The 17659-nt window shown below is 33.8% G+C and overlaps 1 protein-coding gene across 1 annotated transcript; it reads right to left on the bottom strand.

Annotated features, from left to right (window-relative positions):
• Positions 1-1263: 1263 nt before the first annotated feature.
• On the bottom strand, positions 1264-16907 carry LOC126815275 (sideroflexin-1). Its single transcript, XM_056100027.1, has 10 exons — positions 16806-16907; positions 11048-11225; positions 10351-10521; positions 10055-10153; positions 9705-9780; positions 9119-9204; positions 8344-8393; positions 7961-8010; positions 6278-6325; positions 1264-1290 (listed from the first exon to the last, which is right to left on the bottom strand). The coding sequence occupies exons 2-10, from the start codon at positions 11206-11208 to the stop codon at positions 1264-1266; spliced, it is 768 nt and encodes a 255-aa protein (XP_055956002.1). The 5' UTR covers positions 11209-11225; positions 16806-16907.
• Between the last annotated feature and the right edge of the window lie 752 nt (positions 16908-17659).

Here is a 17659-nt window from a genome sequence, read left to right as displayed (position 1 = left end):
ATAATCAAGACTTTGTTTTTTATCCTACCGACTTTAGTAATGATGATCAAGTGGAGCAATTGGACTGAAATTTTCAACATGTTCTATATTTATGTTATCTATTCTTTAACTATTATAGCGAGAACTGTCAACTCTTTATCTAATCTCCCATAATGCACCTTTAATGCAAAGGAAGATCAGAGGCTTTATGTACATGTATGCAAAATATTTTGTATTTTATAGATTATTATAATCAAACATCAAAACATGAATTTCATATTCCATTATCACATTATTAGTTTATCAATAAATCATAATCAAAATAAATACATTATCAATCAAATTCTTTTAGAATCATGCAAGGTATTGTCATCAGATTGACATTATGTTTTAATGTACTTCCTATGAAAGAGGAAAATCATTAACATGTATACATATAAACATTTAACAACAATACTGCACCAGGCAGCATTTATTTCAATCATAAGTGGCCTATCCCCTTCCCTACCAACACCAACTCACCATCCAACTGTCTCTTTATTCAAACCCCTTTCCATTAGCCCAGATGGTGCAGAAAAGTAGGCTGTTAAGCCCCATTTCATTTCTTTTCTCTATTCAAACCAGAGTTTTAATAAATAAAATTTCTCTGAGATTTTTTATTTGTGCATTTTATAAATTCATCTAATTTTCCTTTTCTATGAATACCAAAATAAATTAAGTTCAGTAAATCACTGAATCCGTGATCAAATACACTTCTTTTAACTTCTGATTAAGAGAGCTCAATTTTCAAGCCTACAATACAACAGTCCAGATTGTGTGTCACAGATGAAATGACCATGATGAATTAGCTTGAGATTAGAAATGTAACCCACTTTAAAACATAATTATATGGTTAGTAAAAAATATTTTGCGATTTGAATTGATTTGGCAAATCTGCCAAGCAATCAATCTCTGAGGTATATATTTTATTGAATTTACAAATCATACATATATTTTGAGTGTTTATTTCACAGAATTTTATGAATGCTCTTGATGTAAAATAGAGTAGCATTGATTCTAAAAGACATTCTAATTCCAAAGTGACATGGTAATGTATCACCATGCTCTACGTAAATGTACAATGTTTCAGACAGCAAGAGGTTTTTAACACTAACCTGAACTAGTTAGCTCCTGATTTTAGCACCAGTTAGTAACTATTTAACCACTGATATTATTGAGAATGAATCACATTTTATTTTCTTAGTTGAGATTGAGGGTACCACTAATACTAATAATTATTAAGAATTAAAAATGGCATCCTTTAAACGAGTACTGCAAATAATGAATAATAAAGATTAAAATAAATGCCATATAAAACATCAATGTGTTGCTAGTAAGATACATCTATTTAATTAATTCATTCATTATAAACCTTTATTAAAATAAACTCTAGTCGGAGGATTGGGTAAACTTTTAATTTTTTCTTGGATTTCTGGTTCTAAACTAGATGTGGCTATAGAACTGAAAAATATGAAAAAAAAACAAGAGAAAATTATTCCTGTGGTTAAAGGTTTTTATTACTTTAAATCATAATAATTTTCTATCATAACTCATATGTATGGTGGCTGTTAGCGGCCATTCAAATGAATCTAAATCGTCGCCTTGTGAAGAAAGCGACAAGTTGACAGAATTGACCCGACAAGTCAACGAAATGAAGGCGACGATCGTCGGGTTATTTTGTCGTGACGGCGGAATGATGTTGTCGACTTGTCGCCTTCGACTTATTCACAACCCGACAAGGCAACAAGTCGACGAAATACAATTATTTCGACTTGTCGTGCGGCTACTTGTCGCCTCTTAAGTCAAACGCGAGCTTGCGCATTTGCTGATTGGATAACTTGCATGCGCACAGATTAACTTTCGAGGCGACAAGTCACCGCACGACAAGTCGAAATAATTGTATTTCATCGACTTGTCGGGTTGTGAATAAGTCGAAGGCGACAAGTCGACAAAATCAACCCGCCGACACAACAAAATAACCCGACGATCGTCGCCTTCATTTCGTCGACTTTTCGGGTCAATTCTGTTGACTTGTCGCCTTCGACTTATTCACAACCCGACGAAATCAACACGACAAAATAACCTGACGTTCGGCGCCTTCATTTCGTCGACTTGTCGGGTCAATTCTGTCAACTTGTCACCTTCGACTTATTCACAACCCGACAAGGCGACAAGTCGATAAAATACAATTATTTCCACTTGTCGTGCGGCGACATGTCGCCTCGGAAGTTAATCAACCCGCCGACACAACAAAATAACCCGACGATCGTCGCCTTCATTTCGTCGACTTTTCGGGTCAATTCTGTTGACTTGTCGCCTTCGACTTATTCACAACCCGACAAGTCGACGAAATCAACACGACAAAATAACCCGACGTTCGGCGCCTTCATTTCGTCAACTTGTCGGGTCAATTCTGTCAACTTGTCACCTTCGACTTATTCACAACCCGACAAGGCGACAAGTCGATAAAATACAATTATTTCCACTTGTCGTGCGGCGACATGTCGCCTCGGAAGTTAATCTGTGCGCATGCAAGTTATCCAATCAGCAAATGCGCAAGCTCGAGTTTGACTTCTGGGCGACAAGTCGCCGCACGACAAGTTGAAATAATTGTATTTTGTCGACTTGTCAGGTTGTGAATAAGTCGAAGGTGACAAGTAGACAAAATCAACCCACCGACACGACAAAATAACCCGACAATCGTCACCTTCATTTCGTCGACTTGTTGGGTCAATTCTGTCGACTTGTTGCCTTCTTCACAAGGCGACGATTTAGATTCATTTGAATGGCCGCTAACAGCCACCATACATATGTAAGTATTTAACTACACAATTCAAGGGGTTCTCCATGAACAATACAATATTCTCTCTTGCTAAACTTGAGTAATTTCAGACAAATGTAAGCTATTTTCATTCAAAATCTACATTCAAGTACCCATACAATTTAAATTTTGAGCAATTCAGGCAAGAAATTTGCATCCTGACTCATAAGGGAACATGTCTTTCACAAAAATAAACCAACATGAATTTGAAAAAAAAGGGAATATAATCGTCTATTGTTTCCAGTTAATGTCTGACCAAATTTTAAAATGTCTAAACGAAAAAATCTAAATCTACCCATAAATGCCCAGCATGCAACTATTCTGTTTTTATTGTTTTATTTTGTAATAAATGGTCTTTCAGATTTGAATATTAGAACTTTAACTGACATAAAAATGTCTGACTAGCAAAGGATTGAAGTGTGAGCCCTGTTTAAGACTAAGAGTCAATACTCATAACTCTCATCCACAGCCTTTACAGATAAAAATAGGTCTTTCATAATTTCTCTCCAACATTCTATTATGTCCATTGTATATAAATTATTTGTAATGGTTGTTACATAAACAGTGTAGTTGACTAGTTGTTAGGGTGTAACAACTCAATTATTGAAAGGATCAAAAAGAAATTAAAAAACTATTAGCATGTATTTCTATTTATAGGACACAAATGCATTAAAAGGAATTGGTCAATGAATTACATATTCACAATAAACTCTTCCTTTCTTATGCACACAATAAAAACAGATTAAGGATTGAGTGAGATTTAGTAATAGAATACATTATCTACAAACACAATATCTAAACGACATAATAGAATATTGACTTCTTTTTTATACAATGGTTAAATGTCTAGTGAATATTTTAAATTATTTACAACTCTTTAATATCTTTATGGGTTGCTTATCCGTAGACACAAACCAGACAATATTGTCTGGTGTGACAGAAAATTTTGGCCTACTTACACAAACTTCAAAAATTTCGACTTAGTTAATTTTTCGACTTAGTTAATTTCTAGACAAAGGGTTTGAAAACTGAAACGTAGACCATGACCACAAAGCCACAAACTCACAGTGATGCTGATATTTATAGTTCCTCAAACCAGAATAATTCCAACAAGGATAAGGGACCTACATTTGATACAGAAGAAGAAAGGACGAAATATATTTTATCAGTGTGGAAACAATTTAGAATTAAATTCATGAAAGATTTAAAACAAGGACTTGGTGCGGCCATTTATCAAATAGACAATGATGCTGTGTTAACATGTAGTGAAGAGTTTTCCATCACAGAAAGGAACTTTAAGGACATTCTTGCCAAAACAGAGAACCCTGAAATTGCTTACGAAAAAGGGATAACCATTCAAGAAAAACATTTTAAAGTAGTAATTGCAGATGGTCGATATGGAATATATTCTACCGGTGCTAGTGAAGATTGTTCGATATGTAAAACAGATACACTAATTATTTTGTGGATTCATGCCAAGTGTCATAAAAATGTCAATTCCAACGAGGAACTAATGAAATTAGGAGATTGTTTTAGATCATGGGGATTCTAATATTATTTTTAAACAAAATAAGTGATGTGTTCGATAAAATACCATTAGCCAATGAATCAGAGAGTGTAGGGATGACTACTTTAGGTGTAAAATGAAAATCATATTTTATAACACTACAAGAAGTTTTTGAGACTAACAATACTATATTTTTGATGAACATAACGATACACAGTGTGATGGGGATTCCTTTTGTACAAGTTATGGTTAAGACATTCCCACATGCAAACCTATTCCGTAGAATGCTTATTTCTTTTAATTGTTTCTTGTATTTAAGAAATAAAATCATTTATTTTAAAAAATGCTGTTCAATATTTTGCTTTTTTAAAGTAATTTAAAGCTGAACTCCAGTCATTGTAGATTTTTTATATTGTATTCAAGTATTATAATAAATAGTTTCAAATATGCCGTAATTATTTGGCGTTAATGTACAAATTATTAGATTACGCTGTGTGTGTCATCCCTTGTTAATAAATAGACCAGCAGGATGTGCTATAATAGCTCACAGTGTGAATACACAATATGTAGTTTGTTGGGTCTAAGATTATTACGGGGATCACGTGGCTAAGTAGGTAGGGCTGGCTCGCTAGTCTGGAGGTCAGGTGTTCGATCCCTGCATTGGCTGAGAAAGTTCATCCAGATTTTCCGGCGTGGTTTCCCCTTGTCAGTGATGCAGGACGGAGGGCCTGACAAGGACAGCTGTCTAGTCCTTCGGATGAGACGGAAAACCGAGGTCCCGTGTATACATTGGAATGCACGTAAAAGATCCCTTGGCAGTTGGAATTCGATATAAGAATAGGCGATAGTGCCGCTGCCCAGGCAAAATTTCCCTCATAGCACACTGTATGGCGTATGCCCGTCTTCATTAGCCCAGCATAGGAGCAGAACAGTAGGACGTTAAACCCCATTTCATTTCACTAAGATTATTACAGTATGCTGGTAGGCTACAGCTGTTCTGTTTAGTTACAGTGACTGGCAGTTCCTCTACATCGTAACATACGGCATGATAATTTGTCTATTAAAGACAAAATGTTTTTCACTATTACTAGATATTACTTGGTAGGAATTCCAGAGATATAAGAATGATTAAAATATATTATTGAAAGTTAAAGATACATTATGGGAGATTAGATAAAGAGCTGGCAGTTCTCACTATAATAGTTAAAAACTAGATAATATAAAGGGAATTTGCTGAAAATTTCAGTCAAATTGATCCACTCTGAACAGAGAATTTAGCGACTGAATTTTAGGCCTAGCCTCGATCATCATTACTAAAGTTGGTACGATAAAAAACATAGTCTCAATAATCCATTTTTTGATTTAGTCATCAATGCGTGTTGAGCAGCAGATCAGATTAAAATCCAGTAAATATCCTAGACTAGCGATGACATCAAGAGTTGAGAAAGACCTGCAATAGGCAGATTTAGCTCTTGCATAATGTATCTTTAATTACAATTATTTTCTTTGTTAAAATCAAATATAATGATTATTTAAGTGTAATTAAGGTAAATTTTAAAGTTTTGGCAAGTTGACAGGCAGGTAGATTTCACAATTGGTCATTATTCAAGCTATCTTGTCATTTGCCTGGCAAAAGTAGCCTAGTGGTCTAGCTGGCATGTCACCTCTGGCTTCCAGTTGTGGTTTCGATCCCTTGTTTGAGCGTATGTGGCTTGGTGATAGGGATGCCTCCTTAACCTCCTGGGTTTACTCTGGGTATTCCGGTTTCCTCCCACAGGAAAGACCCCTGTGCGTTCGCTAAGATAATGAAAATAAGGCAACTTGTTTGCGATATCACCTTCCGTGGAAGCACGTTAAGCACTAAGAACAACAACAAATGAGGGTTATACAGTGTAATAATAATATAAAATAATAATAATAATAATACAAACCTTTTCTGTGGAAACAGAGCACAACACAATGGTGTAGCAAATACCAAACTGAAACAAATATATTTATATTTTTTTATTGAATTATCGATAAAATGCTTGTTTACAGTCTCTTTAGAGTTTGTTGATTCTTTGAAACCAGACTAATTTATGTTGCTTTTGCCATTGCTTTGTTTTAATTTTATGCAACACTCAATTTCACCCCCTTATTTAACAAGACAAATAAAGATAGGTTGCCAGGCAACGAAACATACACCCACAGCAGCTAAATCATCTGAGTGGTCGCATATTTATTCTTTTGTAGGTAATTGGGGGCATTTACATGACAATTTCATACAGATCGGATTATAATTTTTGTAATTTGAGGGTTCACAATGTTCTACAATCTGCAACAAGGGCCTTAACTCTAGAAATAATTTACAAAAATTTGACAAGCTTTTTCGTTTTACTAGTTTAAATAATGCATATAAATTTCATACAGGTCGGATGATAACTTTTGTCGTTCGAACATTCACAAGGTTCAAGAAAGTAAAACAAGGGTCATAGCTCTAGAAGTAATTGACAGAAATTGCTGAAATTTAAAAGGCTTTTTCATTTATGATTTAACTCATTCAAATTATACATATAAATTTCATACAGATCGGATGATCACTTTCTTCGTTTGAGTTTTCATAAGGTCCAACAAAGTCAAACAAGGGCCATAACTTTAGAAATTGTCGAAATTCAATCAGCTTCAATGTTTCACTAATCTAAATGATGCATATAAATCTAATACAGATCGGATGATAACTTTTGTCGTTCGAGTGTTTACAAGGTTCAACAAAGTGAAACAAGAACCATAAATCTAGAAGTAATTAAAGAAACTTGCTGAAAATCAATAGGCTTCTTTGTTTCACTAATTTAAATCATGCCTTTAAATTTCATACAGATCGAATGATAACTTTTCTTGTTAGAGCGTTCACAAAGTTCAACAAAGTGAAACTAGGGCCACACTCCAGAAGTAATTAACAGAAATTATTGAAATTAAATAGGATTCTTCATCTAACTAATATAAAGAATATAATTTCAAAACAATCAGATGATAAATGCTGCCTGTAGAGTGTTCACAAGAATTAAGGATGTACGGACGTACCTTGTGGACGTACGGACGTACCTCGTGGACGTACGGACGTGCGAGAGAGAAATGGGGTTTAACGTCCACTCGACACAAACTAGGTCATTTCGGGACTAACATATAGTTTAATTTTATTTACATAATTCGCTTGCGCGTAGGGGTCTTTAGCAGTGGGAGGAAACTGGAGGACCTGGAGAAAACCCACGAGGTTGGACAGGCGACCCTAATCCTTGTCACGTACAACCGGGGATTCGAAACCACGCCAGTCGACTCAATGACAGACTTTATGATACAGTGTGCGCACACTAACCATTCAGCCATCCAACCCCCCACGTACGGTCGTACGTAAGTACAGGGGCGACAGCAATTTACAATTGCATTACCATGTGGACGTATATAGACCATGTTATCATCACATCCCTCTCCTTTCTTTTTTTTCTACATATATGTAGGTAATGGTCAAACTGTATATAAGTCATATACGTAGGTAATGGTCAAACTATATATAATTCATATATTAAGTAGGTACTGGTCAAAATGTAAAGAACTCATATAAGAATAATATTACTTACAAGACTCCAATAATTCCAACTTGTATAGGAGCATTTAACCATGGACGAGTCTATAATAATATAAATATAAAACATCAAAGGCTATTCCAAGAAAATATTCTTCTTCTCAGACGATCTGATGTAGGAGGGACGTTTTTTTTATTTTGTTCTTTTCTTTTGTCAGTGTTTAAGTGTTGTTTACTCCTTCAGATTTAAAATCTATTTATGACTAATCAGTATTCAAGAATATGGGGGTTCCTGGTTAAGAGACACCGGTTGGGACACTTAATAAATATATTTTTACACACGGACCACCATACATAGGTTTCAGTTACCAACAGCAGTATAAAAAACATCTTCTGTCATACATGTATATAAAATGGCAGTTAGTGGAGTCCACTCACCTTTAAAAAGTGCTTCTTTTCCAAATAATTCATTATAAATGGTGGAATCACTGAAAATTGTAAAAATATATATTTATTTGTTGATCAAATAGCTCACCTTGTTTCATCACTTTCCTTAACTGGTAAAAATAATTACTACATGGTACTTAGTGGTTCTTATGTACTTTTAGCAGACAATTTCAATATTGTCCAACTTTGTGACAAATATCATATAGACTATAATTCCTTGAAGCTCATTCATATAATTAATTAATAGAAGAAGATGCATAACCCTCCCAGAACTTGTTTCTAATTTTTGGCATTGTTTTTCTACTCTTTTGACTTTTATTCATTTCAAGGACTGAGTTTCTGGTATTTAGCAAAACAACCAAACATGAGTGAATGAATGGGTAAACGGTGATTTTATAACTTACACATTCCGGGGGTAGCCATAAATATTCTAGATATCACAACTTGAGAAATGGCTGAATTCGCTGCCTTCTTGGATTCTCCTAAACGTGTACCATCTTCATCAAAAACTGGAATACCATTTAATATTTCACTGAAACAAAAAAACAAATAACGTCAAATACACCCTGCTGTTTTCATATTTCACTGAAACAAGAACAAGTCATTAAACATATTCAATATCTACCAGTATATTCAAGTATATACCAGTATAAGAAAAACAAAGGTCCACCTGTGTACAATATATCCATCTCAAAATTGTTTTCATAAGACTTTAAAACCCATTCCATTTAATAAAGTTAAAGTCATTAAAAGATATGAAACTTACCGACTTCTCATACAAGGAATGTTGATACAGTTTGCAGCAGCTACAGCGGCAAATGGCACAAACCGTCCTATTATAGGTGGAAACCTCTACAAAATACAAAGTAAACTCTACTGATGTTTGGAAAAATTTGTATGAATCGTAAATTGACCTTAAAGTGTCTGTATACCTAAGCAATGGATTGGTTGAACTAATTCTACACACAATCTAACTCAAACATGCTAAATGAAAAACTGGGCTGTTTTATTTTAACGAACACAACCATTACCAATGTCCAAATAATGCATTCTAGCAAAGAAGGATTGGGTGACCATGTTGTCTACTTAAGTCATCCACTTTAGATCATAAGGTCTGTCACCAAGTCACGTTTTTATGGTTTTGATTCCAGCCTTGGACATGACAAAGAGTAAGGTCACCTGCCTAACCTTGTGGGTTTTCTCTGGGTTTCCCACTGCTACAGATCCCTAAGCTACATGCAAGCAAATTATTGAAATAAAGATATACCATATCTTAGTCTCAAAATAACAGTTTTTATTGAGTGGATGTTAAACCCCATTTCAGTAAAATCTTCACATTTGATTCAACTTACTTTGACCATAGAATTAAGAGTTAAAGCTGTTGTAACTGCTCCTCCTGTAGCTAATACATATGATAAACCTAACTGTCTGGGTGAAGGTGAAAAAGAATAAAATATATTAAAACCTTTATTTATAAACACAGAGAATATTTACTTTCCTAGCATTGCCATGGATCTCTCACCAGAATACATTAAATAAAATAGGATAAGACAAACTCAGCCCAGCCGATGTGAGCTTAAGTCACTGATTTTCATTTGCTTTTAAGGATAATATCCAATTTTTCACAGCTTAGTCTATGCTAAAATATAGTTAAATTGATTACATTACATGTGCTCGATTTGTTTACATAAAATATTCTTACTTTAATGGTATAGGTGAATCACCACTACGATTTGTATAATTAACTACAGCATTGAAAGACTGGTTAATCCACTGCCAAAATAATACTGCTGGAGTTGTCCTGAAAACATGGAGCAGGTTTTAAAGATACATAATAATAGGGAAAAAAAATAATTAGTAAGAGAATAAATTGCCTTCTGGGATCTCTGCATAAAACATTCTAAACCTATGGCAAGGGAGATCACTCTGTTCAAATTCAGAACTTTTGTTAGAATTTTCCACTCAAGACATAGAAGAAATAGAATAAATTCAACTTACTGATAAAATGTCATCATGCAGCCTGTTATCGTCATGTTACAAGGAACTTGTGCGGACATGCGACCTAGTATAAACATTCTCTCTTTTGTATCAGGATGGTAGGCTGAATCATAGAGATTTTTTGCTTTCCATACATCATCAATTGTCAAACCAGGTAATGGAAGACCTTTTCTACAATTATACAAATAAATGATTGAACAATCTTTAGATAAAAAGAAAATAAATGGTCATGCATACAAAATGAAAGCTTATCTTAAAAAAAACCCAAAAAACCCGATTTTCCCACTTCTACAAATTAAAATATTCATTCTGATGTTCATTGTCATAACAAATATCCAATAAAAGTTTGCTCCATCCCTGATCACCTCCAAAGATTTATATTGACATCTGATTAAATTCATATCAATCTGTGTAGCAATATTTAGAGTGGTGCATTCATAGGGGGTTGTGGGATATGAAACCAAATGTAGATTAAAATTGCAGCCTCCAATTCAAGAAATCAAGCATGGCATATGATAATATCTCGCTTTGTTCTGCAATGCACCAAATTTTAATCTTATGCAAGAAATTAAATAAAAAAAATTCAATGTCAGCCAATTTAAAATATTTTCCATAAACCCTACCATCTGGCTAATCAAGGCATTGATAGAATTTAGAAATTGTTAAAACGTCTACAAAAACTTCTCTCCCACATTACCTGTAATTTTCTACAATTTCTTTAGCTTGTTCTAGTTGTGTTGTCGATGAGAAGAGATTAAGAGGATTTGTTGTAATGAAGAAATGTTTAGCTCGTCCTGAGTATGTACTCTGATCATATCGAGGTTCATCTATGTTCACTTGAGGTAAAGTCATAGCCATTTTGGTACCAGTGATTCCTAAAATTAAACAATGAAAGGATGATCCCTATTGTTTCTGGTGCATGCCTGACCCCCAGCATACATGTACCTACAGGAATAATCTTACCCCACCATATACACATGTATATACGTCACACTTCATCAGTGCATCTCGCATACAATGCTAAATACCAAATGGTTACACTAGATCATAGAACTAAATACAGTTCTATGAAAAAATATATTAATCCATTTATACCCCTCGAGTTATATCAATTTTATATCAGTAATTATCACAATCTTGAATTTTTAAAGCACGATAATTCTAATTTACTCCAGACGATAATCCATGATATCGCGATAATTTGTTTAACCAATATCAGGAGATATCGCAATATTTTCTTTCTGTATCGTTGCAACCTTATTTTCTGTCCAGACGGACCTTCAGTATAATAATCTATCTGCATACAAAGTTTATGAAAATACACATTTAAACAGCACTTAATATGGTCTACCACCTGTAGGACTCTCCCTTCAACTTAAAAAACTTCCAATAAAAATAAATTGTTTATTGGAATTTTTGATTAAACGTAAACTTTCTTGTAGCTGTAAAATACTTGACTATTATACCAGTTGTTAATTTGTAACCTGTTTAACATCATATCTTTCTACGCGAATTAACAATAAATTGTTCATTCGATAAAACGGAAACATTTTTATACTTGTAAAATAAATACCAATTGTTTATATATAACAGTTGTTAATTTGTAACATGTTTAACATCATATCTTTCTACGCGAATAAACAATAAATTGTTCATTCGATAAAACGGAAACATTTTTATACTTGTAAAATAAATAACAATTGTTTATATATAACAGTTGTTAATTTGTAACATGTTTAACATCATATCTTACAACGCGAATTAACAATAAATTGTTCATTCGATAAAACGGAAACATTTTTTATACTTGTAAAATAAATAACAATTGTTTATATGATAAGTTAAAGTCTACCATGTAATTCGGAAATTTGCAACACGTTTAAGCAGCATATCTTTCTTCACGACCTAACAATAAATTGTTCATTGGATAAAAAGGAAACATTTTTTTTTATATAACTGTACAATAATATACAAATTATCAGTTTATAGGGCACATTTTTACTGATAATTTAAGTATTTAAGTAATGCAGGAATTAGAAACACGTTTTAACATCATACCTTTTGCCTCCCTTTTCAGGGATGGACACTCAAAAGGAGTATGGTAGTTTCGGGGGTCCCTAATCTAGTTAATGTTCTTGCATAGTCATGAATTTAGTCCTTTTTGATGAATTATTAAGATATATGCATAAGCTAAAAACACTAGGACATACTCTATAAAGCACCATTTACAGTCAGTTTTTTCAAAAGAAATTTCGAGCCTGGTTGGAGAGAACCCTGTTGTTCACCTCACGGAGGAAATATAAGCCTGTCTTATCCTAGGTTTCATATGTGTAATTTTATGTCAACTTCACAATTGTCAGTATAAATATAGCATTTACTTGACAATTATCACAATTTTCATCTGGCCTTAAAACATTTTGCTTGGATTTGTGTTCCTGGTGTTACATACGCTTTCCAAAAATGTATAGTTTGTTTAGTAGGGAGGACCTTGTAGCGGAACTGTGTTTCTAAGCAAGCTAAAAATTTTGACTGCAGGCCTACTAGAATATACAACAAGAGTTGCCGGGCATAAAGTCTTTAATGTAAAAACGGACAACATTACCATTTCTGAACGAATAAGAGAACTTAAATTCTTAACAACTGGATATATCATAAATAATTCTCAATACGGCTAAAAATGGTGCAAAGTCATAGGAGATGAAATTAAAATGATCCGGTATAATCAATTCCATATGTCCCATTGTATTGTTTATTGGGTGGGGGGGGGAGGGTCGGATAAGATGTGTCATTTTTAGCATTAACATCTATTTCAGCATTCATTTTTGAGTTTTTATTCAAGTTCAGTGACTCTGAAAACCTTATAAAAGAGATATTATAAGCTATATAAAACAGAAAATTGGCGATTTTCTAAAAAATCATTCATTTTACGGAAATTCTGGCCGCCATTTTGAATTTTCGCCATCTTGGATTTTTCAAACTTTTCGTTTAGATTAAACATACATCATGCAAGAGCTAAATCTGCCTATTGCAGGTCTTTCTTTAGGCCTGAAATGTTTTCTAAATTATTAATTAGACATTAATTAACTGATCCAGACCATAATCAACTCTTGATGGCATCAGATTTCTCCGATATTATATAGATTAGAATGGTTCAGCCATATTTTGATTTAATCTAAAAATGGAGAGGCGAGACTTAGCTTCAAACAACTAGTACGGTGGTCGAAATTATTGCACACGTCTTGTCAAACCTTCAAAGGGTAATATCTTCGCTCCCAATAGAGAAATTTGAATGAAATTTTCAAATTATTCATTTTACATTATCTATTTTTGAACTATTGTAGCAAGAATGGCTAGCTCTTTATCTAAATCTTACATACATGTAATGTATCTTTAATTATAAGTTCAGCAACACTGAGCACCCTTTCAATTGGATAGTAAATGTCATTACAAACAATGAAATGACTATTATCTGACAAATTGGCCATTTTAGGAAATTTGATCACCTTTTTGAGCTATATTACATATATATCCATATAGGTGAAACTGTTGAGGAGTTATGAAGGCTTCCCCGACTCACACTCAAAGGCCACAATTCTGAATGGATTATCTTGGAACTTGGTATACTTATTCCTTATCCTAAGGACGGAAACTATTGATGTTGGTGCACGCCCCCCGCTCCCTGCTCTTTCAGCGATGCCACACCCACTTTTTGTTGATATTTTGTCTGTAAATGATGTACAGGTTGCAATTATTAACAGATTTGGATCCAGTTTGGAATGATCCAGCATAGGGTTGAACCTATATATATATATTGGTCCTTGTCCAACCCCCAGGGGCAGAGCCACGCCCAATTTTTGTGTTTTTTGTCTACAGGCTAGAATTCTAAATTCATCATCTTGGAACTTGGCATATTTATTCCTTATACTGTTATTTATTTTGGTGAATATCCCGACCCCCAGGCGTGTGGTACCACACCCACTTTTTTGTTAGTTTTTATCGGTAAATACTCTACAGGTTGCAATAATTTACAGATTTTGTTCAAATTCATCATATCAATCATTTAAATAACAGGGTGGTACCTATTTATATTGTTCCATATTCAATCCCCAGGGGCCGAGCCACGCCCAATTTTTGTATTTATTGTCTACAGGCTGCAATTCCGAATGGATCATCTTGGAACTTTGCATATTTATTCCTTATACCGTAAAGACAGCAACCATTTATTTTGTTAATATTTTCTCTGTAAATTTGGCAAAACAAACCCAATGCCTAGCCTTCTTTGCCTCTTGTCATATTACAGCCATTTCATATTTCATTTTAAAAAGTACCATATCAATCAAAGCAGGAATGTGGACGTACATTGCAGTGTTAGCGATGCTCTTGTTATCATTGTTGTTGTATTTTGGTGTTTTAGATTAACACAATAAACACAATTTTGTTTTTTAGACAGTATTATTAATGAAGATTCGGAGGATTCGCGCAGATTCCATATTTGAGAATCCTCTTAGATTCTCGCAAAAAATGACGATCATCACTAGAATACATTTTCATCATTAGAACTGTATAAAAACAAAAGCTAAATTTTCTCTGGTTTTAACCAGACATCTTTAAATAGAAGTATCTGTTCTATCCTTTTATTGATCTATTGAGGAGAAGATGGGAGAAGAGAGTGCGAGCCGTGCGAGGGATTAATAAACTCAAGAAAGGAAATTGACTAACTGTCAGTTAAGGTTGCCAACATTCTAAATACATGTACGTTAATCAATTTTATGTTGGTCTCTTATTGACTGAAAAGTAAAAGCTCACTGCCAGTTACGATTTTACCATTCAATTAAACGTACAGTATGCAGTCTTAGATTAAAAATGAAACATATACATATTCAAAATTATATGTAATCAAAAGTTCATTAAATTTAGAGCAGCAGGCAAATTTGATCTGTAATGTCAATGTTGTTAGGATCCTCACACTATCTAATCCTTGCGTTCTACAATAACCCCTGACCCCTCCTACCTAACTGTAACCAGATACTACTAGAAAGATGCGAGGGAAAATTAGCAAAGCACTAAAGAAATACCCCTCCAAGGAGAGAGGAAACCGGAGGACCTGGAGAAAACCCAGGAGGCTGGACAGACGGCCCTACTCTTTGTCACATAGAAGCAGGGAATTGAAACCATGCCACCTGACTCAATGACAGACCTGCTGGGTACACACGCACGCACATGTTAAAACCACTACCCCCCCCAACATCAAGGAATGTAAGTTCACAGCAGTGATCGTTTGTAGGTATTGTCAATAACCAAGTATAAGAATAAAAAGTAAATTTAAAAAGATCGGATGATTATTGTTGGTTTTTTTAAGATAATACTTTCTATATCCATCCAATTAGACTGTTTTATTTTGATTGATTTCTTTAATCGCAGAAACAATATGTGATGTAGTTTGGTTAGGTATTTGGACAACATAATATTGTGATTTTTCATCTATGCCATGTCATGGTTACATTATTGAGGTTGGTGATCTTTGCCCAGACAGCAGTGTTGTCACCTACTTTTCCTCCAAATCTCATGGGTTCTTTTATATGCATCTATCCCAACAACAGACACTACATGTACCACCCCTGACAAATATGTCTCGGTGCGAATTTGGGACAGTATACCAATTGAAAAATTAGATTTCTACATATACATTTCATGACATGTATGAGAAACTTTAAGCATCTTGTTTTTAATTCTAGAAGGTATGTTTAAATATTTATATTGGATTAGCCCAGTATTTATTACAGACTGTGGCTATTTGCTAAAGATAAATTATGTAAGAGCTAAACCTGCCCATTGCCGATCTTTCGTTTGGCCTCAAAAGTTATGTAAATCATTAAATTAATTCAAATAGACATTTATGCACATGTCAAGCTCATAATCAACTCCCTAGATCATTGGATGATTTGATTTTCAAAGGATTAATTTAATTAGTAAAAAATGGATAACCAATACTTTGTTTCTTATTGTAAGTAATTTGACTGAAATGTTCAATATATTCCCTTTTCATTATCTATTTTTTAACTATATTATAGCTAGAACTGTCAGCTCTTTACCTAAATAAATGTATAAATAATAATGGTCAAAAAATGAGTCCGTAACTGAAATCTTGAGTTTGACATCATCTTACCCTCTGTTCTTTGCAATATTGGAAAATGTCAACCTAGACCAAATTCTTTTTATTAGATATATAAAAATAATTTAGATACCGGTATCTACAAACTTTAACACTCATATTTATATTATGCAAAAAATTGGTTATTTTTATTTCTGGTATTGCTTGCTAGCTTCAGCTTGCATACGGGTCGGTACACCATGTGTTATCAAGTGCTTTTCTATGAATGATAAGACACAGATCTTTAAACAAAGAGCCTAAATGTAATTAACTAAATTATTAAAAAGCTCCAATTTACACCTACCTTAAAATTAACAAACACGTGCATATAAACAGAGCAAAGAAACCTGTGTTGATTTTCTAAAACGTAAACCGGAAGTTCAACCTTTTGTGGTTTCAAGGTCATATTATGGAGGTGCAGTCAAATACAAATAATTTGATTGGTCTACAGGCTGCCAGGTCAAAGCTAAAGGTTGCCAAATTATCATTGCATCATCAAGTTCTGTTTTGCAGACCTATTTGTTTTTACCCATTAATAGTTTTTAAAGGGTAAAAAATATCACGTTACATATTAGGCAACTGTTCGTATTATGTCAAAGGAAAATAATGTAACAGAATTGATTGTTTTCTTGGCAAACTTGTCATGAATTTTATAAATTTCACATTCATTTAAATCTCTCCACTTTGTGATATTTATTCTGGCATTAATGGGCTTCAGAAACTGTGTCAGTATGTCAACTTCAAATGACATGAGTGAGGTTAATGTAACCATGTTACCTAACCAGTTTTGTTAATTTTTTATTTATTCAATATTTTGTAGGTACCGGTACTGTCTACAATATAGTCTATGTAGTAGTTAAAGATCTAATTTATAAGTAAGGCATTTATTCCATAAAATTTAATCCTAATGCAATGCTACGGTATTATTTTTTTTAGATATATACTTTCTATATATTGACGAATATTGACGCTGTTTTTCATCTATATAAAGTATATGGACTGGAAATTGGGGGCGGGGGGTAGTGGCAAACATGCATCACAAGAAAGGCAGCTGCTGCAGATGTTATAAAACCCATTCGCTTCCATGGTAAATCAAGCACTGGAAAAAACACTGTGATGCTCCCCTTCCCCTCATGCCCTAAGTATTACGATTAAAGA

The sequence above is a fragment of the Patella vulgata genome, chromosome 3 (genome assembly GCF_932274485.2).
Source record: "Patella vulgata chromosome 3, xgPatVulg1.2, whole genome shotgun sequence".
NCBI classification, from domain to species: domain Eukaryota; kingdom Metazoa; phylum Mollusca; class Gastropoda; family Patellidae; genus Patella; species Patella vulgata.
This window is presented reverse-complemented; position numbering and strand designations above follow the sequence as displayed.

Excerpts from the sequence above, each read along its gene's own strand:
- LOC126815275 (XM_056100027.1), bottom strand. The coding sequence starts at position 11,208 with ATGGCTATGACTTTACCTCAAGTGAACATAGATGAACCTCGATATGAT. Across the intron at positions 9,781-10,054 it reads GATTCACCTATACCATTAAA|ACAGTTAGGTTTATCATATG; the intron begins GTAAGAATATTT and ends ACCTTCACCCAG. Across the intron at positions 9,205-9,704 it reads CTCTTAATTCTATGGTCAAA|AGGTTTCCACCTATAATAGG; the intron begins GTAAGTTGAATC and ends TGTATTTTGTAG.